The following is a 24,319-nucleotide window of genomic DNA, read 5'->3' as shown; positions in this document are numbered from 1 at the left end:
GCTGAGACATCTTTGGTGAATAATGGGAAGTTCTGAAGTTAAGAGGTCTGAATTGGTTAGAAGGTCTCTTACACATGAGAAGCTCTAGGACAAAAGAGTTTCAGCACAAGAGACATCTAGAATCATAAATACGGGTTCTGGTTTGAATTGGTGACATGTATTATGAAGATGCAAGTTGTTACTATATTTCAGATCGGTTTTCTAAAACATGAAGAACAATGATAATAGAGTTAAAATAATAAAACATACCTGAAAAAAGAAAGTAAAAAAGGAAATGATCCCAAGTACTAAAAACAGCAGTGAATATAAGTTGCTCTGTCTTCTTAAATCTTCTTTTTCAGTTTCTGAAAAAATCTATAAAATAATATTTAAACCAACAGCTTTTAAAATCAATTTTCTCAAAAATCAACAATCTAAAATACTCCCATCTCTCTCAATAACTGTGGTAGTCATTTGCATTGATACAGAATTTGAGCATATGTTGCATATGATTATACATAAAACAACCAAATTTCAGATTGTAGGAAGATTTTTAGGATTTTGTAAATTTAATATTTTCAGATATTTGCAACAGTTCTTCATCCACTCCTTTGCATCGTTATGCAGTGATTGTTTTAAACCTAGTTTCAGTAGAAATAAATTCTATGAACTTGCAGGGGTTTTTTTGCATATGCTGCTCCAACTTACCCCAATAATTTCCGAAAATATGACCGAAAATGCAGGTTGTAAAGCTCCATTGATAATTGCACATAAAGTTCCAGCTACAAAGTATGGCCACTCAGTTTTGTTCAACTTCATAATCTTCAGAAATGGAGCTGGAGGTATTTCTTCAGGCTGAAAAATGGACATTCTGTTAGAACAAACATGAATGTATTTGGAGAAATATGGAGAAAAAGAGAGATTAATAGTCAATTTCCTACCTGCAGAATGTACTCAGGGGATGTAATAATATATACTTTTTAATAACATGAATAAATAACTGATTGTACATCTCTTTTTATTATTCTAACACAAGGAAGAAAGAGCTGTTACACTACAACTCTTGTCATTGTATATTAGTTTATCCATATAATTTTTGTTGATGAATACTGTCAGTATTGGTCAATGGGGACTAAACTATTCCTTCTAGGCATGTTGCTATGTGTAATCCATGACCAGATTAATTCAAGTAATTGTCCATTAAGCAATTTATAATAGCACAGCAGTTGCTGCAAATATGAATGCAATAACATTTTTTGTATTTCTTTTTGCAAGGTTTGTTATAAGAGTTGTGTGTTGGGCCAAATGTTCTCTTTCTGATCCAAAAATGAATGTCTAACCTGTACAGACTCTGTCAGTATGGTATGCAAATATATGTAAGTATATTTCTTTTAAAACTTGCTGACTTTCAATGATAAACTCGTCATCCTTATTATGATTTTTAAAGTCCCATTTTATTTGTATTTTCATTCATGTTGAAAATAACAAAACAAGTTATGAATATCATCAGTCAAAGGCTATTTAGAATTTTATAATTCTGTTGGTTTTTTCACCCCTATCAAATGAGTCCTTCTTCTTGGACCTTTCTAGAGCAGGAAAATCAATTAACATACTTTGTTGAAAGTAATCAAAGTTCACTAACAGCTCTGCAAAGATACTTACAGGTGAGCTTTCTTTCTCATCAGGTTCATCATTTTGTTCTGAATTTTTCATGCTTCTCCGAGTTGATCGTCTTCTCAATCCACTTGTTAAAGGTTCTTCAGATTCTGGTTCAGATTCATGTTTTATGACACTGAGCTTATTCTCATAATTTTCTGATGATGGAGATTCAGCTTCTATTGTCTAAAAGAGCAAAGAATATTATGCTAAGATTATTTATGCATATATTACTTCAAACTTTCAAAATTAGGAAGTAATCAAAGTAAAAGTAACTTTCTTTCAGTGGAAAGAGATACGAGGGAAACATATAATGCTACAAAGGAGATATGAAAATCTGTAGTATATTTGATCTTTATCTGCAGAACTTGATTTGTATTTCTGTATCACACCTTTCAAGAAAATACTTATACTAAGTGGAGGGCAGGGAAGTGGAAGTAGCTGCTATCTTTTTTTAATTAATTAACTATTAACAGAGTTTTAAATTGAGTGTCAGCCATTTGCACTCATCCTGGGTTCTTTTTAGAATGAGTTCTCAGTTTATTCATGAAGTAATATAAAATTACCCTTCTTTACTGCAGAACACTCTTAACAATTCTTGACTTTAAATGGAATAGGGAAATTCAGGATTGAACAGGTCAAAAAGAAATTTTTGACTGAAAAAATTGAAGTCTGGAAAGGAGACTACTCTTGGTGGGAGTTTTGACAGTTTCTTTGACAGTATAAATAAATGTCTATCCACCACTGAGGTATTTAATAGCAGCAGAATTCAAAGTTGTCTTCACCTTGTGTTTCATTTTTCCTGGAAAGTTTTTATTACTGCTTTTTTGCACTACTAATAAAAACCTACATTTTTCTTTGATTTCCATTTTTTTATTTACTTCTTTTTTAAAAAAAAATACCTTTCGATTTTGTATTTGCTGATTTTCCCATAATGACATTTGCTTGGATGCAAAGTTACTTTGATTCTGAGGTAACTAATTTCATTTGCATAGTTATTTTATGAAGAAGTATTTTCATTGGCCTGGTTTACTCTTTTCAGTCTGACATACTGAGATAGCAGTTTCAGTTGGACATAGTGGTTGTGCAGTAAAACAAAGGTTACAATGAAACTCTGCTGTAACCTGTTTCATGTGCCAGTAGGAAGTAAGGATCAAAGTATTTTGGTCTTCAAGAAATAGCTAATAAATTTCTGACATTTATTAAAATTTCCAGTCTCTTTGTTTCTGTCTACAATGCTTCAAAGTTGTACAAATTTTTGCACTCGGCATAGCTGGATTATTTTCCTTTTCCTTCTCTTCCTCCACATTTTCTTCTTTGGAAAGAAATTCAGTATGAAGGATTATAACTAAACAGCTTGAAATAATACATGCTCTATTCCTCCACTATCAGCTACTGTATTTTATCACACACTAAGAAAAAGCAGTGAAATAGCAAAGTAGTGTAGACATCTGTTCTACATCAACTGCATGAAAGGAAAACAGAAAATAATCTTCTAAATTTAAATATGTAGAGGATTTAAAATGTACTATCCTGGGTTTAAATAGGTCTTGTATCTAAACTGGTGATCTCTCTCTAATTACCACTCTCAGAGTACATGTTTTTTTCCTATTAACAACATATGCTACAGAGTTCCCCATACTACAGATAGCATGCAATGACGATGGGTGTGGAAAACAAAGAAGAAAATGAAGCAACAGCTAGAGAGAAAAGTACCTGCATGTTGACAAGTTTGTGGTAGATTCCCTTTTTCTCAAGCAATGTAACATGATTCCCTTGCTCCTTGATAACTCCACCTTCAAACACAACTATAAGGTCTGCATTTCGGACTGTTGACAGTCGATGAGCTACTACAACCGTGGTGCGTCCTTCCCTTGCCTAGAAATAGCAATATTTAATGTAAGTATTTCTAAGTTTATTCAAAAAATGTTAATCTTCACAGTCGAGTAGAATAAGACCTGAAGGAAACATTAAAATGTTTCACTGAAAACTGTAGCTTTTAAAAAAAAAATAAAACCCAAAGCATATTTCAATGTGTACCTTAAATAGTGAGTACAGTGAGTAAACAGATACAATATGTGGCTTGAAAATTAATATTAGAGACAATATTTCATTGTGGCACACAGTTGCATCAATTTTTCATCACAAATTTCTAAACAAAATTCTCAACATTTAAAATTTTTTGATGTTACAAACCTCAACATTTTAAAAATGCCAGGAGTTTTTAGATTTAAACACATAGTTATCCATTCAAACCTTGAAATCCATGGAGAATAGTTTATACTCAGAAGCATTAGAAAATACTGCACGCTCACAATTTTGAAATGTCAATGTTTTAAGCTCTAAGTCATTGTTAAATCAAATAGCTACAATGAAAATAAAATTCCCTACAATTTCATGTGAAATATGTTTCAACAAACTACCTATCGTTGGATATTTATGTTTAGTTCACCTAAAGTTTCAATTGTCACAGTTTGCCATTTTAGTTACGAGGCTGTATTAAAGTGATCAAGCAAATTCTAGTTTAAATAATGAAAGTAATCCAAGCAATGGAATTTTGTTGAAACCTGGATGGAGTTCATCTTCTGTGATGTCCCCTCAAGGGTCCATACTGGGACCCATACCCTTTAATATCTTCATCATTGACATCGATTAATGGGATTGAGTGCACCTCAACATGTTTATGGATGACATCAAGCTGAGCAGTGCAGATGAGTGACTTGAGGGAAGGGATGGTATTCAGAGGGTCTCTGATAGGTTTGAAGAGTGCGTCCATGTGAACTTCATGAAGTTCAACAAGGCCAGGTGAAAGGCCGTTGAACCTGGGTCAAGGCAATCCTCAATATCAATACAGACTGGAGATGAATGAATTGATACCAGTGCTGCAGAGAAGGGCTTGGGAATACTGGTGGATGAAAAATTGGACATGAGCTTACAATGTGCTTTTGCAGCACAGAAAGCAAGACATATCCTGGTCGGCATCAAAAGAAGTGTGAGCAACAGGTCGAGGGAGATGATTCACCCTCTCCTCTAGTGAGACCCCACCTGGAGTACTGTGGATCCAGAGGAAGACCACAAAAATTATCACAAGGCTGAAAGGCCTCTCCTATGAACAAAGGCTGAGAGTTGGGGTTCAGCCTGAAGAAGAGAAGGCTTCAGGGAGACCTTATTGTAGTCTTTCAGTTTATAGAGGGGGCTTATAGCATTGGTGGTGAGAGATTTTTACCAGGGCCTGTAGTGACAGGACAAAGGGCAATGATTTTAAAGTGAAAGAGGGTGCATTTATATCAGACATATGGAACAAAGTTTTTACGATGAGGGCAGTGAGACACTGGAACAGGTTACCCAGAGAAGCTGAGGACGTCCCGTCCCTGGAAGTGTTCAATGCCAGCTTGGATGAGGCTTTGAGCACCTTGGTCTAGTGGAAGGTGCTCCTGCCCATGGCAGAAGGGTTTGACTAGATCATCTTTAAAGGTCCCTTCCAACCCAAAAGATTCCATGATTCTATGAGTCCCTAGGTCTTCTGAAAAAATTTGTGAGGATCCCAATTTACAAGATACTGTGACCAAGAAAAGCTAGATGAACAACTGCTTTATTAAATGCATTTCCATCACTAATTCTTGTCAAACACTCTTACTCTATCTAACAGCAGTGGGAAGCTTTACAGTACTCCATCAGAATCTGACTGAGTAAATTCAAAATACCATCTGGGCATAAAGCTCCAGTATGAATATAGAGACTCCTGAGTTGCACCAGGCTGCAGCTGTCCCTTATTGAGACAGTTCTACATTAAGAACAAAAGAAGCACCTAGAAATATTCATGCTATCTGAAGCAAGTGTTTCCTTGGAGTGTTTCCTGCCAAGTCACTGCTACAAACACTCATGACATGGCAATGCTTATCTTGTCTGTCAGGCTTCAACGCAAGTGAATTAAGCAGGTGAGCAGCAACAATATGTATGTCAGTAAGACAGATAATAGCATAGGATGGTATTTACACTAAGAAAATGTTGATTTAAGCTGAATAATGCAGAAAATATGGTTCCATCTTCTAATGTGAAATAAGATTCCCCTCTGTAATACCTTCAGGATCTCAAAAATACTCTGTATGGAGAATATTTGCCAAATCTAAGTTTACCTATTGTGTTTTACAAGTCTCTATTTTCAACAAAAGTTTGGGGAAAAAAGTAAATATTTGGCTTCTGTTTACCTGCTTCATTTTAAAACACTACCTACCTTGTCCAGTGCTGCCTGCACAACTGATTCACTCTCAGTATCCAATGCAGATGTTGCCTCATCAAGCAGAAGAATTTTAGGATTGCGAACCAGAGCTCGGGCAATTGCTATTCTTTGCTTCTGTCCTCCACTGAGCTGTGCCCCTCTTTCTCCAACCACAGTTTCAAATTTCTGCAAGACAGCCACAAATTTTCAAAACACTCAGTGGCACAGTCCTTTCACCAAAGAAAGGCTATGTAAAGAAAAGGCACATCAGTGTCAGTAACCGCAGCAGCATCTTCTCCTTTCTCTAGAGCACTACAGGATAAACACCTACTTGGATAAACCTGGCTAATAATTTGTGCTCCTGGAATTCTAATAGTTATTCAAATACCTACCAAGTCATGACCTGAAGATATAAAATTGACATTATTCTCAAAAGTTATGAGGAAGCTCTGCATAGCTCTGCATATCCACAGTTCCAGGGATAGCTTCCTCTGTTTACAAGCATTCCTTCTAAGGAACTATTTGGCACAAGAAGGTTTAGAAGAAAGTATTTCAGCAAGAGAGCTGCTCTGCTTACTTTGGGTAGTTTCATGATGAAGTCATAAGCATTTGCTTCCTTGGTAGCTTTTTCAATCTCTTCCATGGTGACGTCCTCACGGCCATAACGAATATTTTCTGCAATAGTAGTAGCAAAGAGCACAGGCTCTTGATTCACCACACCAATAACCTCCCGCAGATATCTTACGTTTAAGGTCTTAATATCCTGCCCATCAATGGTAACCTAAACAAAAGGGAGGGACAAAAATTGTTTACTAAGTGTTTTAGTCAAGGAACATCTCTCTCTCCCCATACTGGTATGTGCTTTTCTAGGAGAGACTTTACTATGTCTTTGGAACAAGGGCAGTGAGGCCAGAACTAGACTTTCAACAAATGTGACATACAGAGCAGTTATCTCACTTGCAGTATCTTACCGTGCCTTCCTTGGGATCATAAAATCTCTGGATGAGCTGAACAGTTGTACTTTTCCCACAGCCACTGCCACCAACCAGGGCCACTGTCTGGCCACAACTAATCTTGAGATTCAAGCCCTTCAGTATCTGTGCATAAAAGAAAGTTGATCAAAAACTTCACAGTATATAGAACTGTCAGTATAAATTTGAAGAAACAAGTCTAAAGACTAAAATAAAAAAACCTTCATATTTGTAGCAGAATTTGGTCCAAAACAAAATTTATAAACATGTGGGTTTAAATCTTGGATAACTAATGACTTCGGCTTAATTTTCCTTATATAGCACAACTGGCCCAGTATCAATATATTATACAACACACTTCAAAATTACCAGTGTCATGAACCAGTTCATAGGACAAAATAATCATACTATTACTACCCATAACTAAAATATAATATAGAAACAATATGATGCAATATTTCTGTATTATGTTGCCTCACCTTGTTCTTAATTGCACCATTCAAGCTACAGACAAACTATGTAAAAGTCATGGCTAAATGTTCTGTGCCTTTCCTTTCTGTCTATCAAAAGTAAGAAAGATTGTTTTATCAAGGTCAGTGATTTTTCTTCCAGGTAGGGAGGAAATAGTCACATAGTGCAAAAACACTCGTCATGAAAATATATTCAGAAATCCTTCAAATGTCTTCCATCTCTATTGGACTTAAGACAGTGCTTTAAAAAGCAAACTTATTCTCAGTCTAGACAGACAGTTACAGACTGTGACCTCTATTCCATATGTATAACAGGTCCTTGCTGGATCTGCTCTCTTTAACTGGTTCAGATGCAGGCATAACAGAGCAGCATTTTGCAGGTACTTTGAAAATCTCATTATTACTACTATACACAAACACTTGAGTTAGAAGTGCAAATTTAGAATCTGATAGAAATCCTTTTTTTTTTTTTTGCATAGCCACACTTACTATAGCTTAGGACAGAAAATTTTTCAGAAAACTAAATATGTTTAGCTAAGGTATAAATAGTTCTAGCTAAAATCACTGTGATGGCAAGGTAGTTTCATATATAGTAGAGAAACAACTTGAATTGGTATATTTTAAAGAAAATTTTATTTATGTGACTTTTTAATGATTTTTTCCTAAAAAATAACTTGCATGTATACCTGTAAGATATATATATATATAAAGTTTCATTTACTGTACCTGAACATCTGGTCTGGATGGATAACTGAAGTAAACATTATTGAATTCCAGGTTCCCCTTAATATGATCTGGTTTGTAACCTGTCTCTGAATAACTGTCAATTTGAGGTTCCTGTGCAAAAGAAAAGAAAATTCATAAAGAAGTCCTACAGCACACCATTATTCTGCAGAGATATTAAATGTGCTTTTTAAGTAATCCAGGTGAGATTTCTGAGAGATGTAAATCCCATGATGATTTGCTGCCTCATTGCTACACTGATGATACTCTTATGCAAGAATATTTTTATAATTTTTCCATTTAAGCTTTTGTGTGAATTTAGTACAGTGTCTTTATGAGTGTACACACAGCTAGTCATAAGTTGAGATTCAATCCACTGTCTGATGATTAACCTGAGCAGATCATTCCTAAGGAGCTCTTCATACACTGTTTGTTTATAGCTTTGCCTTTTCTGCTGAAACAATTAGTGTGACAACCAATCTGCTGATCATTAAGCAGAAGCAGATTTATTAATTATCACTGGTTTTGTTTCCATCCAGTGGAATAATCCACAACATGCAATGGCATTTCATGGAGCTTCATTATCTAGGAAAATCAAAGATTCCTTGATTTTAGACTCTCCTGGCAGTTGAGGTACATATCCAGTTTACCAGGTAGTGTTTTATTGATTTACTGGCACTGTGTAATAGTGTGTACCTGTGGTGCCACTGATACCTTGAAACTCATGCTTATATAGAATCATAGAATCATGGAATGATCAAGGTTGGAAGAGACCCCTAAGATCATCTAGTCCAACCATCCACCTCGCACTACCACTGCAACCCCTAAACTGCTAAACCATATCACCCAGATCCAGATCCAGACACCTCTTAAATACCTCCAGGGATAGTGTTTCCACCACCTTCCTGGGTAACCTATTCCAATGCCTGACCACCTTAACAGTGCAATTTTTTTTCTAATATCTAATCTAATCTAATATCTAATCTAATCTACAACCCCCTTTCAGGTAGTTGTAGAGAGTAAAGAGGTCACTACTCAGCATCCTCTTCTCAAGAGTGAACAAACCCAACTCCTTCAGCCATTCTTCATAAAACATGTTTACTAGACATTTTATGAGCCTCATTGCCCTTGGTGGAACTCACTCCAGTGCCTCAATGTCCTTTCTAAAGCACGGGGTCCAAAACTGAACATGGTACTTGAGGTGTGGCCTCAGCAGTGCCAAGTACAGGGAGATGATCACTTCTCTAGTCCTACTGGCTACACTGTACTTCATATAGGCCAATGGGCCACTGGCCTTCTTGGCCACTTGGGCACACTCATGTCTCATATTGAGCTGCTGTCAACCAGCACCCCCAAGTGTCTTTCTGACAAACAGCTCTCAAGCCACTTCTCCCACAGCTTGTAGCACTGCAGGGGGTTGCAGCAACCTACATAATATACCAGCAGGCTGTAATCATGTGTCTAAATTGCACCATAGACATGTCCTTCATCATAAAAGCATTAGAGGATACCCTTCAACACCAAGTGATTCAGAGACTCAGTACTTTTATCTCTGAAGCCAGGACTGATAACTTCAAAAGGCAAAGAGGAACTGACTAATAATTATACATTCCATCTGCTTTTATCTTTCTATTTATGCTTATCTAACAGTGTCTTACTTATACTAATTTCATATCCATAAGTAGTGCCTATCTTTAAAAAGAAGGGTGTCTTCTCTTCAAAAGAAGTTTTGAAATGATAGTGAGAGAAAAGATACTCACATTGTCTATTATATTAAAGACTGCATAGGCAGCTCCTCTTGCACTAGCAAAAGCCTCTATGCTTGGTGCAGTCTGTCCAATGCTGAAGGCTCCCATCAATACAGAGAAGAAGACCTGAAAGAAATGACATTTATCTATTCTTATTTAAGGAGAGAATTAAATTTTTTAATTTACATTAGATATCTTTGGGTCAGGAGGCTCCATACCTGTTAATGGAACATAAAGAAATCTAGAATTTATAAAAAAAAATCACCTGAAAAGGTCTCTTTTAAACAGAGAATAACATTAAGAAAAGGCTTTCTAAGATTCAGCTGAGAACTGAGCTCCTGCACATATTAATGTTGCATACATATTGAGAAGAAGTGAAAAAGCAATCAAGCCATAAAATCTATGCCAAAAAATGTATAATTGCACCTGAAGTCTCAAGATTTACTATATTAATTCATTCTTTGGCAAAAGATGGTCCCATGGAACAAAGACAGATATGTAAAGCATTATCACTCTGCTTTCAAAGTGTCAGTGAAATAGAAGTACACAAATCCAGCTTCTCCAGTAATAAAGGACCCCTCTCCTTCATTGGAAGAGAGTGAGTGCAAACAAGAGAAAAACAGAAAAAGAAATATTTCTATTATTTTCTTAGAGTAGCATAGTTTATTGCTTTCAGCTAATATCAAAACAGAAGTCATAAAACCACCCTGCTCAAACAGAGATCACAACAGTCATAGTACATCAGAGCAAAGTCCGTCACACCCAGCATCCTGTCCAGTGGTTATTCACAGATTTGACACCTCATAAGGCAACACCCTCTCATTCATGTTATAAAAACATGATTGCAATAAACTACAACATAGACAACAGAAATTGCTAATACTTTGAACAGAACAAAATTACACCCAAGGGCATGAACCTTACTGAGAGGTTTTATATACCAGCTTGCATAAAAAAAAACAACAGGCAGATGCATGAGAGCCAAAAAGACAGATCAGAGGCATTTTTCACAAACTTCAGTGATTCATAAATAAAACAAAGCAGGTAGTTTAAGAAGTATATAAATAAATGCATATGGTCTCCTGGCTGGGTTATGCTTCTTGCCATATTTATTTGATATCTCATACAAAATTAGACTGATTGCCATATCAAGCCAAGAATTTAAGTTATGACTTACGAGTTCTGGTTTTCTTCCTTTAGTTAGACAGTGACATATTTCCTAGTCACAAGTATATTTGTGTCACCTTCTATTTCTAAAAATACTGAGAAGTGATTCTGAACTCTTATGGTGCAAAACATAAGAAAAGTATAAAGAATATTATGAACCTAGATGACACAACAGCTAAAAAAAAAGAAGTATTTGTTTCTGCATCCTAAAAATATATTCAGTCCCACAAATCTGAAAACAAATAGTGACTACAAAGGGTATTGTACTTCAGCTATTGGTTGAGCTGTTTCTTTATCAGTCTGATTTCATGAAAGTCAGAACATATGTAGAAATGGTTAAAAATAATATAGGTTTTATTTGGGTTGATACAGATTTTGAGATCCTATAGAAACAACACGTAGACTTTTGTGGTGAGTATCTTTTTTTAAAAAGAAGGAATGCTGTTTTGCTGGTTTTGGCACATAATTCTCATTAAACTCAAATAAGTTCCCATTATACACTTTCATGTGTTTTCTTTAGTATTTCTCACTATTTTTGAGAATTTACTAATTAATACTTACTGTAAGAACTTTCCCAATAGTGTAATGATCAGTTAAGACCAAAGTAGTTCCATACCAGAAGGCCAGTGCGTATGATGCATATATGAGTAAGAAAGCAGCACCCATAGAAATATTAGCTGTAATAGCTTTTTTAATTCCAATTCGTTTAGCATCTTCTAAATTTTTATGGTATCTGGAAGAAAGATAGAAGTGCAAAATAGGCTCACACTTGGCACGCAGCACCGAAACTCTGTGGATGAATTAGTAAAAGAACGCTCACAAAGTGCAAGGGGTTATATAAAATATCTAAGACTGCACAAAGGTAAGCCTGGTAGTCAGGCACAGAGATTCTAAGTCAACTCCTAAAAAGGCCAACATCAGTAAACCTGGTATATAGAAATAAAAGGACATTTCAGGTCAGGGACCCGCATTTAAGTCCCTTAAATAACCTGCAGGTCAGTGAACTTTGGTCATGAAACACTCAAGATAAAAGGTTAAATTATATCACAGGCGTTATATTTTACAATATAATGGAAATAAAGATATTGTTTATTAGCAGCTTCACATGCACTGAGTAATCAGATTACCAAGGATATCATCCTTTCTTCTCATGGCAGGACCTTTTTTTGTCTAAAGCTCTGACTGTGTGAAAAGGAGTTTGAAGAAGTTCAAAGTCATTTAAGCACCTTCTAAAGTGGAGAAAAAGTATCAACTTATTTTGCCATTTTCTAGAAAAATAACTAATTGCCTTTTGACATGTAGTGAACTTTATAATAGCCTGTAACAGATGATCTCCCACTACCTAAAAATGCAGAAATTACAAGACTTTATTGTTTTGACAAGTAACAAGCAACAACAAAGACAAGAAAATTTCAAACCATCTGAAGCGAGTACTTTAAAATCAGATTATGAAAGCAAATCTTGCTCTTACCTTTTAATTTCCTTTTCCTGTCCTCCAAAAGCTATCACAGTACGGATTGCTGCCAGAACTTCCTCTGCAACAGCCCCTGCTTTTGCATATGCAGCTTGTTCTTTGTCAGTGAAAGCAGAGAGAACCTAATACAGGACCAAATGTTTTGACTTAGGAAAAACGGAATGAGTTCACACACTTCATAATGGCTTTAATGAAATCTTTTGATTATATTATGTATGGGTGCAGAATGTCCAATATCCAAATCCTTAAGTACATTCGGTATTCAATCAAATAATTCAACATTACACACTGTAAACAGCTAGGGCTGGAGTTTTTCTTTTTCTACCCAGTGCAGGAGATTAGACCGCTCATGGTGAGCTAGTGTTATTCTCCCCAGACAGATCTTAGCTCTTTCTCATCTCTGGCTACCTTAGCTAGAGGGCTCTATAGCTTACATTAGTTGGCCACAATCTGTGAAGACTCATAGCCAGCAGACATACGTGGCACATGTTTCTCTACTCCTACCTTTTCTGCAATACACTCACCCAAGACAGAGAAAGCTTATATGATCTTTGAAATGCAAGGGAAATAAAATGCTGTAAAAATCTGAAGGCTTTGAAAACTATAAATGCAAGTCATTCCAACCCCATGGTAATTTAGCACTTCTCTCATCCAAGTCTGTCTAAAAATTCTTACCAAAGCTGTTAACAACTCTGGAAAGACACCCAGACACTTTCTACATTTTTCCCCTTGTTTTTTTTCAGGAGATGCAATTATTCCTTTCAACAGAACAAGTACTTATGTGAATGTAGTTAAATAGTTACAGGTGTGGATTCTACTCATATATCTTGCCTTCTTATCTATGTGAAAATGTGCTATATTGGCAGAAATAACTTCAAATCAAACAAGTCTATCCAATCTACAGAAATTATAATATTAAAACTACATAGAATCATCAAATCATAGAATAACTTGGGTTGGAAGGGACCTTAGAGATTAAGTAGTTTCAACTGTACTGCAGGGACATCTTCCATCAGAACAGGTTGCTCAAAGCCCCATCCAACCTGGCCTTGAACATGAGGGTACTTACATACAGTTCATCTAAGAGCTTTTGTGCATGACTGCTATCTCAAGCTATAATTGTTCTAAGCAATACATTCTAACAGAAAGAATTACAGATACGAAGATTTATTTAATTATCTCTCATTAATATAAAACCCGACCCTGAATGCATGTTAACCTACCTTTGCCCAGAGAGCTGCTGAAAGTCCCAGGACAGGACTAACTGCTAGTATGACAAGGGTTAATTTCCATCCTCTTATGAGACCAACAATAAATCCTGTTATAAATGTTGTTAGTGCTTGAACAAGCAATCCAATTTTGTCACCTATTCCATCATTAATCTTGGAGACATCACTGTAAAACAAATTACATTCAGACAGGAAGAAAAATGTAGAGAGCACAGAGAGGTTTTCAGTTTTGTTACATGGACATCTGTGTGGAGGACAATCTGTATTATTCAATTACTTCCGAATAACAGTTTGCTTCAAGGTAAAGCACTATATAGTGTGGTCAAGGAAAATGTCGTATTTCTTGTGAAACTGTTATGATATAAACCTGGTTTTGTCTGTAAAGGTTGAAATTCTCTCTACAGTGCAAAACTAGTCTCACTTCATTAATTCCAAATTTTTCATATGTGGGCTATTTAACTTGTGGGTTTTTTGGAAATAAAGGTAAAGCCTCTCATGTAGGCGAAGAGAAAGGAATAGCTTGCCATGCAGTTAAAGCTGTTCACTCTGCTGGGGTCAGTCAGCATCTTATTCAGTCCCTAGTGCTCATAGAAACTATGTTTTTTCTTCATGGGGGTAATCTCACTGGCTGGGCTTTAGCATCAGAGTTCAAGGGAACTTAACAAAATGCTTTTCTGACATCCTGGCAACAGTTCAGTATCAGAGGTATTAGAAATTCAGTCTCTGAGACTTTCCATGAGAAAACTTGAAAACTTCATTTCACAATGAAATAATTGAATTTAAAAATACAAAAAAGAAATTGTAACTCCTACATGCTTAATGAGACAAAATAACATTGGGAAAGTTATAATGTACTTACTCTAGAAGACGAGTGTTAAGTTCTCCCACATCATTTACATCAAACCATCCAATTTCCTGTCTCATAATTGCATGAAAAAATTTTTCTCTAATTTTTTTTATTTGCCGACCTGCTGCTAAGGTCCAGAACGCAGTTTGGATATAAGCAGCAACAAGAACACCAGCTGCTATTCCAGAATAGTAGTATGCATATCTGAAAGAAAAAGAAAGAGAAAGCAAGATTCTCTGAAATTAGTTTTAATTGCATCACTAGTATGAAGTTAGCTTGATGTTTACTTCTTCTGTATCAGACCTAAATTAGAATTGATGTGTTTATATTAGAATTTAAACTTCTCTGTAAAACTTGTCAAATTTTCTATAAATAGTATTTAATGTCAGGTTTTTATATATTCAATAAACAAAGCCATTGTTAGACAGGAATTACTATTTTTTTTTGGTCAAGGTAGTATATATTTTCTTATAAGGTTATTTTATAACCATATTTCAGATACAATACCCTTTTCACTTAAATGTGTCACTTCCAGAAACTTTTTAACATTTTAACACACATAGACAGCTATTCATATATATCTGCATTACACACACATTTGCATCATGCAATGTGCCTGTCTCTATCTATCTATCTATCTATGCATGGATGCTGTAAATATTTCCAGATTTGAGAATACAGCATTACTATATGTACATCTATTGCAAGCAAATGTATTAGGTCAAAAATTCTTTTGCTCTCTCTTTTATTTATAACTTTTACTTTTGCTTTTACTTTTAAATTAATTCAGCCCTGTGCTAAGAACAGGGTGTCAAATCCAAACCAGAAGTGTGTGAACCACTGTATTTCTCAAACTGGAACTAAATTTGAGTCACAGCTTTAAACTGTTCAAAAAGAATCAAATCAAATTTGATTTGATGCAGAATTGACATCGGAATCAGTTATTGGTTAACTGAAACCAGAACTAAACCAGAAAACTGGAACTGAACTGATTCCATTTGCAAACCATGACCAAAACCCATGGCTAAACATTCAGTGTTTATATCACCTGCAATTATAAAAATACTGCATCCATATAAAAGTAAATAATTAACATTAAGCTTTAAACTCTTATGACTTTCACTCACATGTACTGAGTTACACACACTGATTCTTTAGAACTGCAACATGAAACTTGGGAGGAGCAAATTGCACGAATCTGTGTGCAAATGTTCTGCTCAAAAATGAGAGAATGGCTATACAGATTAAACTTTTCAAATTTCAATCAGTCTTTCTCGTGCCTATGATACCGTAGTTAGGGACTTTTGAACTATACTTATTATGAAATGCACTTAATCAAAACTGTTTAATAAATGGAGGTTAATGCCTAACAGAATGCTGGTTAGCTGAATATTGACCTCGATCATATTCAGTTCCATTAAAACTCCTCAAACTAAAAAAAAAACCAACAAAACTCCAAACTAAACCCAAGAACACTGCTTCTAAATTCAGCATTAATTACTTCAGACAATTACTTTATGATGTTATATCACTTCAAAGAATTGATTTATGCTTGGACTTTGTTTCATGACACATTGTATCAAAAGGGATTCATATCTTTGCCTGATGATATATAATCTGTAAGTTCACTGCTGAAACTTAGCAGAGAGCAAATTTTTCTTTTCAGAAATAGTTGGGGTTTAGGCAAACTGTTGTTTGAGAAACAAACACAATCAAGTCCACGTGTATAGTTCAGTACTTGAACACACCTGTGTGAGACCTTTGTCCTTGTAAACAGTTTTTATGATTATTTGACCTGCTGGCAGGCATTCTTAGAGAAAGAGTGAGTGAAAACCACTTCTTCAAACCAGTGAAAACGCTTACTCAAGGCTCTATCTAGAAACTTTGGAAAGGAAACCTATCCCTGTGCTGCTAATAAGTAATACATTCCTCATTAAACAATTTGTTTCTAAAGAGAAACTCAGGCTGCTTTTTATTCATACTTGTACTTTCAGCATTAATGTCTAAAAAACAAGGTGGCATGCATGCTGTTTGTGGTGGTTTTACCCTGGTTGGAAGCTAAGGTACCAGCAAAGATGTTCTATCACTCCCCTTTCTCAGCTGGACAGGGAAGAGAAAAATATAACAAAAATATCATGTGTCGAGATAAGGACAGGAAAAGGCCACTCACCAATTAAATTATGGGAAAAACAAATTCCATAACTGCATATGTATTAAGAATAACTATTTTTCAAGTTCTTTTAGAGTAAACAGAAGACAGACTTTAAAAACATTGTGCAACTAGGCATCAGGTAGTTACTAAACATAGAAAAGTTAGCGTAACTTCACCCAAGTACAAATTATTTAGTTCTGCAATTTTGCCTTCACATTTGCTTTCAAATCACTGGGCACAAGTATATTCCACTGAAGGTGTGTATGTATTACTTGCATTCATGTCAGAGACTAGCTGACAGAAATGTTGAAGGAAAAAGAAACTCTGTGTCCATACTTTTATAAAACTGTAATAAAACCCTGGAGGTTTTCAAGACGAGACTGGATGTGGCACTTAGTGCCATGGTCTAGTAACCACGGTAGGGTTGGACTTGATGATCTTGGAGGTCTTTTCCAACCAGGTTGATTCTATGATTCAATATTAATTGCCAATTCCCCCACAGTTCATTCTCATTACATATGATTTCTTAATTTCAAAGTAACGGTATTTTCCTAACTCATTCATTTATTTTAGGGTAAAGAGCTTCTCGATTTTTGTAAATAGATTTTTTTTAATTAGGAAATTTACCACTTAATATAAATGATCTATAATTTTAAGTCCACTATTATCAGAAATGATAGTGCACTTCAATATAAACCAGAAAGTGTTACTAGAGCAACAGCCTTATCTCCTCCTTCTCTTCAGAAAAGACAATTGCCTTGAAGACTACATCAGATATCTTTCAATACCTAATGAGGAATAGGGTTCAATCTGAAGAAAAGAAGCTGAAGTGGTACAAGAAATTGTACATGAACTTTAGACATTCTGCATAAACCAAGTGTTTGGACAGTGGTGAATAAAACCTCTTAGCAAAACATATATATTAGCAGTTTGTTTTTCTGCTTATTTAAACTTTTCTTTAGGGACCTTTGTAGCAGAAACACCTACTGACTGTTTTCTTCTGTTACTGCCAGCTCCAGAATGTTAGATTTAAGGCTGCATATAATCTAAACCTGTATTTTCTGCAGTCTGAATAATTTCACAGAATCATAGAATTGTTTAGGTTGGAAGAGACCTTTAAGATCATTGAGTCCAACAATTAACCCAGCTTTGCCAAGCCCACCACTAAACCATGTCCCTCAGGGCCATATCTACGCATCTTTTCTATACCTCCAGGGGTAGTGACTCAACCACTTCCCTGGGCAGACTGTTCCAATGCTTGACAATCCTTTCCATGAAGACATTTTTCCTAACATCCAACTTCACCTGGCACAACTTGAGACCATTTCCTCTTGTTCTATTGCTTGTTACTTGGGAGAAGAGACTGATCCTCACCTCATTACAATCTCCTTTCAGGTAGTTGTAGAGAATGATTTAGCTGAACCTGATGCTTTGGCAGCAAAGTCAGTACTATCTGGCAATTTTAATTCTGCTTTTCATCAGTGAATCACCATGGCTCAAGGAATTGATGGATGATAATCAGTATAATTTTTTAGCATAACAATTACTCTTTATAAACTCAGAGGAAGAGAATGAAGAAGGAAGGCAATGCAGACACACAATTAGGACACAGAGCATCAGAGCAGTCCCGAAATTGGGGTGGGATGGGTGAGAGCAAGAGATGACAGGAAAATTGTTGGGAATGGTTGGGGATGTTCAAGAATCTTCCCGTGTCTCAAATCTGAGAGTTACATATATTATTTAATCAACAATTGCTCTTACGTTGTTTAAAGCATACAAAACCTCTGTGGGAGAAGAGAAGCTTGACTAGACATGTGTGCCTACATTAAAAAAAGAAGAGGAAATATCAATTTCTAATTACCTTGTCATATCTTCTTCCAGCTTCTGAAGAGCTTCCAAAGAGTCATTCATTGAAATGCTTCCTTAGAAAGGAGAGAAGAGTATATACTTTTAATAGAGTAAGTTTTAACAAATTAGTTTTCCTGCATGGTGTTCAGTATATTTGGAGTTGATACATATCCTTTGGAATCAAGTTGATTTTAATGAAAGGAGGAAATTCATTTAATAAAAATGATAGAGCTTTACTAATACAAGTTAGTTATAACTCCACTGACTACAAAACAACATTGGTGTAACTTGAGATTAAAAAGTCTTCCTGAGCATACACAGAATCATGGAATGATTTGGGTTGGAAGGGACCTTAAAGATCATCTAGTTCCAATCCCCCTGCCATGGTCAGGGACACCTTCCACTAGACCAGGTTGCTCAGAGCCCCATCCAGCCTGGCCTTGAACACTTCCAGGAATGGGGCATCCACAGGATCTCTGGGCAACCTGTTTTAGTGTTTCACCACCCTCGTAATCAAATTTTTTCCTTATATCTCATCTAAATCTTCCCTCTTTCAGTTTAAAGCCATAACCCCTCATCCAATCACAACAGGCCCTCTCCAGCTCTCCTGTAGCCCCCCCTTCAGGTACTGGAAGGCTGCTGTAAGGTCTTCCCAGAATCTTCTCCAGACTGAACAGACCAGACTTGCTCAGACTGTCCCCACAGGAGAAATGTTTCAGCCCTCCATTCAGGTTTATGGCCTTCCTCTGGGCTCGCTTCAACAGGTCCACATCCTTCTGATGCTGGGGGTCCCAGAGCTGGATGCAGTTCTCCAGAATGGAGTAGAGGGGTAGAATCACCTCCCTTGATCTGCCTGTCGCACTTCTTTTTATGTAGCACATGATACAGTTGGCTTTCTGGGCTGCAAGTGCACATTGCTGGCTCGTGTTGAGCTTCTTGTCAACAAATACCTTCAAACCATCCTCAGGGCTGCTCTCAATCCATTTCCCATCCAGTCTGTATTTGGGATTGCCCTAACCCACATGCAGGACCTTGCACTTGGCCTTGTTGAGCTTCATGAAGTTCACACAGGCCCACCTCTCAAGCCTGTCAAGGTCCCCCTGGATGGCATCCCTTCCCTTCATTGAAGTTCCAGCTCCTTGCTGCCCTGAGGGTCTTGAACTCCACCATTGCATAGTCACTGCAGCTAAGGCTACTCTTAAGATTAACAGTCCCCACCAGCCACTTCTTGTTGGAGAGAACAGGATCCAGCATAGCACCTCTCCTTGATGGCTCCTCTATCACTTGGAGAAATTATCAACACAGTTCAGGAAACCCCTGGATTGCTTATGCCCTGCTGTGTTGTCCCTCCAGCAGATATTGGGGTGGTTGAAGTCCCCCAGGAAGACCAGAGCTTGTGAATGCAAAACTGCTCCAATCTGTCTATAGATGGCCTCAACCACTTGGTCTTGCTGGTCAGACAGCCTGTAGCAGACTCCCACTATAATGTCACCTGACCCACATCTCTCCTATCTACAGGCAGAGCTCCATGCGTTCCAGCTGGTCACTGACATAGAGGATGACACTCCCTCTTCATATCCCCTCTTATCCTTCCTGAAGAGACTTTCATTCCAACATTCAAGTCATAGACATGTCCCTCCTCCAGACTTTGAGCATCTCTTGTGGGCACTGGCATCTCACACTGGTAAGAGTGGGATGGATTGAGGTTCTCCCCCCAACAACTTTAGTTTAAAGCCCTCCTCACCAGCTGGGAAAGCCTATCACTGAAGATGCTCTTCCCCTTCTCTGGCAGATGGACCCCATCAGCTCCCAGTAGATCAATGTGAGTCCCATGGTCTAAGTAGCTGAACCCCTGGCTGTGGCATCAGTCCTGTAACCATTTTCTGATTGACCAGATTCAACTGGCCCATTCAACCCTCTTCCCTTTGTCCAGGAAGACTCATGAAGAAAAAAATACCTGCACACCAGAGTCCTTTACTGATGCTCTGCACTCAGAGGACAATCTGATCTATATGTTGATGCCAAAGTGATACCACTACTTCCTCTAGTATCCAGCAGTGCATGCCTGCCCTCCTTTGTATTTGATTTCATAGTTCTGATTCAGCAAATGAGGCTACTCAACTAATTGATCCAAGAGAAAATTAGTACTTTTATTTTGGTAGTAAAATCTGATTCTCCTCATGCACTGTAATTGTCAGATTTGATGCAAGGGAATCAACAGGAACCCATACTGGAGATGGAAACCCCGCCAGTTTCTGTTTATCACAACCACAGTTAAACATGGTATGTTGAATGTCCACTGTAGCAGATAATTTTGGAAAAAAATTAAAAACCAAATCTATGAATTCAGAAACTAGGAGCAAAAAATAGGAGCAAAACAACCCCCAACCATAGTGTATCTCTATTACAACAAGCATAAGTTACTAATTTGCATAAGAGTATAGCACAGGGGTTTCTGAAATCATTATCTCCTGTCAAGATGCCTGAATCACCCTGACTCTTTTAAAAATATGAATCATTGTTCTTGTCATAGTAGATATATTCTTACCTGTAAAATTTTTGTTTCCAGAAGCAACAAAGCTATCAGTCATATCACCAAAAATTATCATCGCAAAAGGGAGGCTGCTTCCATGGGCTATTGCCAGAATAGTGCCTAGTATCATCAGCAGTTTATCTGACCAACTGGAGTATCGAAACTGTGAGTGAGAAGAGAAATTAATTCTAACTGTTGGGTTGCTAACACAATGCTATGTCTACAAAGCCAAGAAAGTAAAGAAAAAAACTACCTGCTATCACAAAATTGGTCTGATTTAGAAATTCACTTTACAAAACAATTGAAATGTACAGTAATAAATCCTCTTAACTTAAGCACTTTTGTACTATAAACTCTCAAAATCAGAGAGGTGTATTATTTTAGTGCATTAATATCTGTACTTGGGAAAAGCCATAGAAAAACAAGGCTTAAGAATTTTCCCCTTCTTAAGCTCCCCAGTGAAAGTTCAAATGACAAGAAATGTGAATGGGATTGTGATAATTAAGGTAATAATTTGTTTTACTGCAAATTCGTTATTATGCCACCAGAAAAAGTATTCCTAATGTACCATAGACATTATCAAAAAGTATCGAAATCCTAAATCCCCATGCCATTGAACTTAAGAGAGTTTGAGCTCATCTATTACAAAATCTTTGGCTTTATTCTGTACTATAAAATACTAAGTTTACTGATATAAATGATAGCGATAGGATGTAAGTATACAAGTGCAACCTGACATAGGAAAGCAAAGAACTTGGGTATTGGCCAGCATCATGGACTATAGTTTTATGACTGTTATTTGCAATATCACTGCTGCATATTATGCACACTAAACCTACCAAATATAAAATATTTCAGCATTACTAAGAGAGGGCCTAAGATTCACTTTGATTAAATATTAAAAAGGTTGGATTTTTAAAAAATGTACTGAAAATTTTAAAAGTATGGAATTTAAAGTACTTTTTAGTACACGGTTTTTAACTTTTATTTTCATCGGTGCCATGGAGTTGCCCTTTACTGCTGACTCAGGTGATTGAATAATGATTGATGGAGCTGATTAGTGTGATTAGTACCTAACTGTGGTAATTCAGAGGACAATTCTACACATAATTGCAGGTAGATGCGTTCCTTTTTCATTGTGTCAAAAGAAACAACTGAACATGGAAACCCCTATCCTTCACAAACAAAAGTCTAAGTGTGCTTAGCATGATAACTAAAAAGACTGCTTCTTTAATGTAACTATGTCCACAAAAAAACCCTGTTTGATTTCTATACTATAGTCAATATTCTGACATATCAAAGTATTTGGTAGAGACAGCACCATATATGCAACATACTAACATAATTGCAGCCATTTTTGTCTACAGCTTGAAATGTGCCTGCATGTAGACATACATACACATGTACAGAGAGAATTAATCTTACCAGTGTAAATGGGCTGACCACCTTGGGTTTTTCTGGTTTCTCCTTCTTCTTCTTCTTCTTTTGCTTGCTAAAAACAGGTGTGATAGTTTTAGGGAAATTAAAAATGAACAACATTTCACAGAAATACTAATGGAACATATTAATTCTGTTCAATTAGAACAGAATTATGAAATAATTTTGCAGCAAACAATTGTGTGCAAAAAAATATCATTTATTGAGCATTCTTGAGATGTTTGTATTTAAATGTCCAGGTATAGAAAATATCAGCTCCTGACTGCTGTAAATTTAAGTCAAGGTCTTCCCTGTTCACCCCTCTTAAGGGTGAACCAACACCAACAAGGGCTGGTGGTTTCACTATCTGGCCAGGGAAGTTGTGAACTGAATCACTATATTACTTTCAAAATAGGAAAGAGGAAGATAATTTGTAAATACATAAAATATTCAAATTATGGAAAATATTGATTCCCTGCCATACTATAGATAAAAAGATAATTTTTAGCAGATGACATGAATGTATCCAAGATGTTCATTCCAATGCAATTTTTGTCATATTTTAGAATTGCTTTTCAATAAACTCTAATCAATACTTTTCTTTCAGTCCTTGAATGAAAAAGAAAAGTGGTCCTTCTGCACGAAATGTTGATCAATGCCACTCTCCAGTTGATACAAAGCTTTCTATTATTAGCCTTTCCTGATACAATAAAGTAAAATTTAAAAAAAAATCATAAAATAAAATGTAATTTAAGATAATGTAAACTTATAAGCATCAGTACAGAATGTTTACAATGTTTAAGAATACTTACTGTTCGTTTTCAGATTCATGAATCTGCATGGGTGCAGTGATATCATATTCATTTCCATCTGCAGTATCCTTATTCTTTTCATCTTCAGAATGCATTTTAAATTTATTTAAGATAGCTCCCTATAAAATAATGTTTGACTGATGAATATACAACCTTAAGCCAAGGACAGTAACCTCAACAGCAATTTGAAAGAAAAATATGGATACTTATTAAAATCAGTAAAGTTATTAATATCATACATTGCAAGTGAATCCTCATTATGCACAAGCATAAGCATGTTGAAAAAAGCCCAGAAGTTTGGAGTTTCCTTACAAACATCTACATTTTCTATTTTCATCCATTCAATAGCTGTAGGTTGTTCATTTGATTTCATTTGAATGATATAAACATAATATTTTCTCCAATTCAGCACAGATATACAAAATAAATGAGAAAGCAAATGTTCATTTAAAAGAATATGCAGTCATTCGGATTTTTTCTTCAATTTTAGTATAAGTGAATTTTTAAAATATCTCTGATTTTACAAAACCGAACCCAAACTACTGACATACCGTGCAGGTTGTTGTTGGTTTGTGTTTACTCCTCTGAAAGACTATTTAAAAATGAGCAGAATTAATATGGTTAAGGACACGCAGCATGATTGGACTTTGCTCTTCTTATGTAAGAGAGAGATAACGAATAGCTTTCTCTTGGGTTTTTTCCCACTCCAGCTGCCTCGCCTACTTTGGAGAGTATAGTGTATGCACTTTGGACTGTACCTACCTTTCCCTAAAAGGAATAATATTACTCCTTAAAAACACGTTTATTTCATTGTCACCTTGGAAGTCTGAATACTCTATTCTTGCACCAGATAGAATTCCCTGTATCTACTGTTGGCTTAATTGTGCCACTTGAAACTCAGAGGAATTCCTCTTTACCTTATTAGAGATGTTGCTGAAGGCTCCGAGTAACTGTTACACTTAAGGATGAATCCATTCTTGAATACACAGTGAGAATGAAACCAGATAACACCAAAGGATTGTTTTACTCTTTCGCCTCATTTCCCATCTTCTAAGTCTAATCCAGGAAAACACAA

General features: G+C 36.2%; 1 protein-coding gene across 1 annotated transcript in view; it reads right to left on the bottom strand.

Annotated features, from left to right (window-relative positions):
* Nucleotides 1-23,339, bottom strand: part of LOC103806077 (multidrug resistance protein 1-like) — a gene marked incomplete at its 3' end in the record, with an annotated part of 34,191 nt that extends 10,852 nt beyond the window's left edge. The window contains exons 1-17 of the mRNA XM_009078748.1: nucleotides 23,245-23,339; nucleotides 22,442-22,508; nucleotides 21,032-21,179; nucleotides 18,497-18,557; nucleotides 14,496-14,687; nucleotides 13,631-13,802; nucleotides 12,405-12,529; nucleotides 11,495-11,666; nucleotides 9,779-9,892; nucleotides 8,022-8,132; nucleotides 6,826-6,951; nucleotides 6,432-6,635; nucleotides 5,870-6,040; nucleotides 3,352-3,513; nucleotides 1,642-1,821; nucleotides 688-834; nucleotides 250-354 (exon numbers count right to left, since the gene is read on the bottom strand). Of these exons, the coding sequence (XP_009076996.1) occupies nucleotides 250-354; nucleotides 688-834; nucleotides 1,642-1,821; nucleotides 3,352-3,513; nucleotides 5,870-6,040; nucleotides 6,432-6,635; nucleotides 6,826-6,951; nucleotides 8,022-8,132; nucleotides 9,779-9,892; nucleotides 11,495-11,666; nucleotides 12,405-12,529; nucleotides 13,631-13,802; nucleotides 14,496-14,687; nucleotides 18,497-18,557; nucleotides 21,032-21,179; nucleotides 22,442-22,508; nucleotides 23,245-23,339 (2,352 nt within the window). The remainder of the gene's footprint in view (nucleotides 1-249; nucleotides 355-687; nucleotides 835-1,641; nucleotides 1,822-3,351; nucleotides 3,514-5,869; nucleotides 6,041-6,431; nucleotides 6,636-6,825; nucleotides 6,952-8,021; nucleotides 8,133-9,778; nucleotides 9,893-11,494; nucleotides 11,667-12,404; nucleotides 12,530-13,630; nucleotides 13,803-14,495; nucleotides 14,688-18,496; nucleotides 18,558-21,031; nucleotides 21,180-22,441; nucleotides 22,509-23,244) is intronic.
* Between the last annotated feature and the right edge of the window lie 980 nt (nucleotides 23,340-24,319).

The sequence above is a fragment of the Acanthisitta chloris genome, unplaced genomic scaffold, assembly GCF_000695815.1.
Source record: "Acanthisitta chloris isolate BGI_N310 unplaced genomic scaffold, ASM69581v1 scaffold4547, whole genome shotgun sequence".
NCBI classification, from domain to species: Eukaryota; Metazoa; Chordata; class Aves; order Passeriformes; family Acanthisittidae; genus Acanthisitta; species Acanthisitta chloris.
Note: the sequence above shows the minus strand (reverse complement) of the source record. Positions and strands in the feature narration are given on the sequence as shown.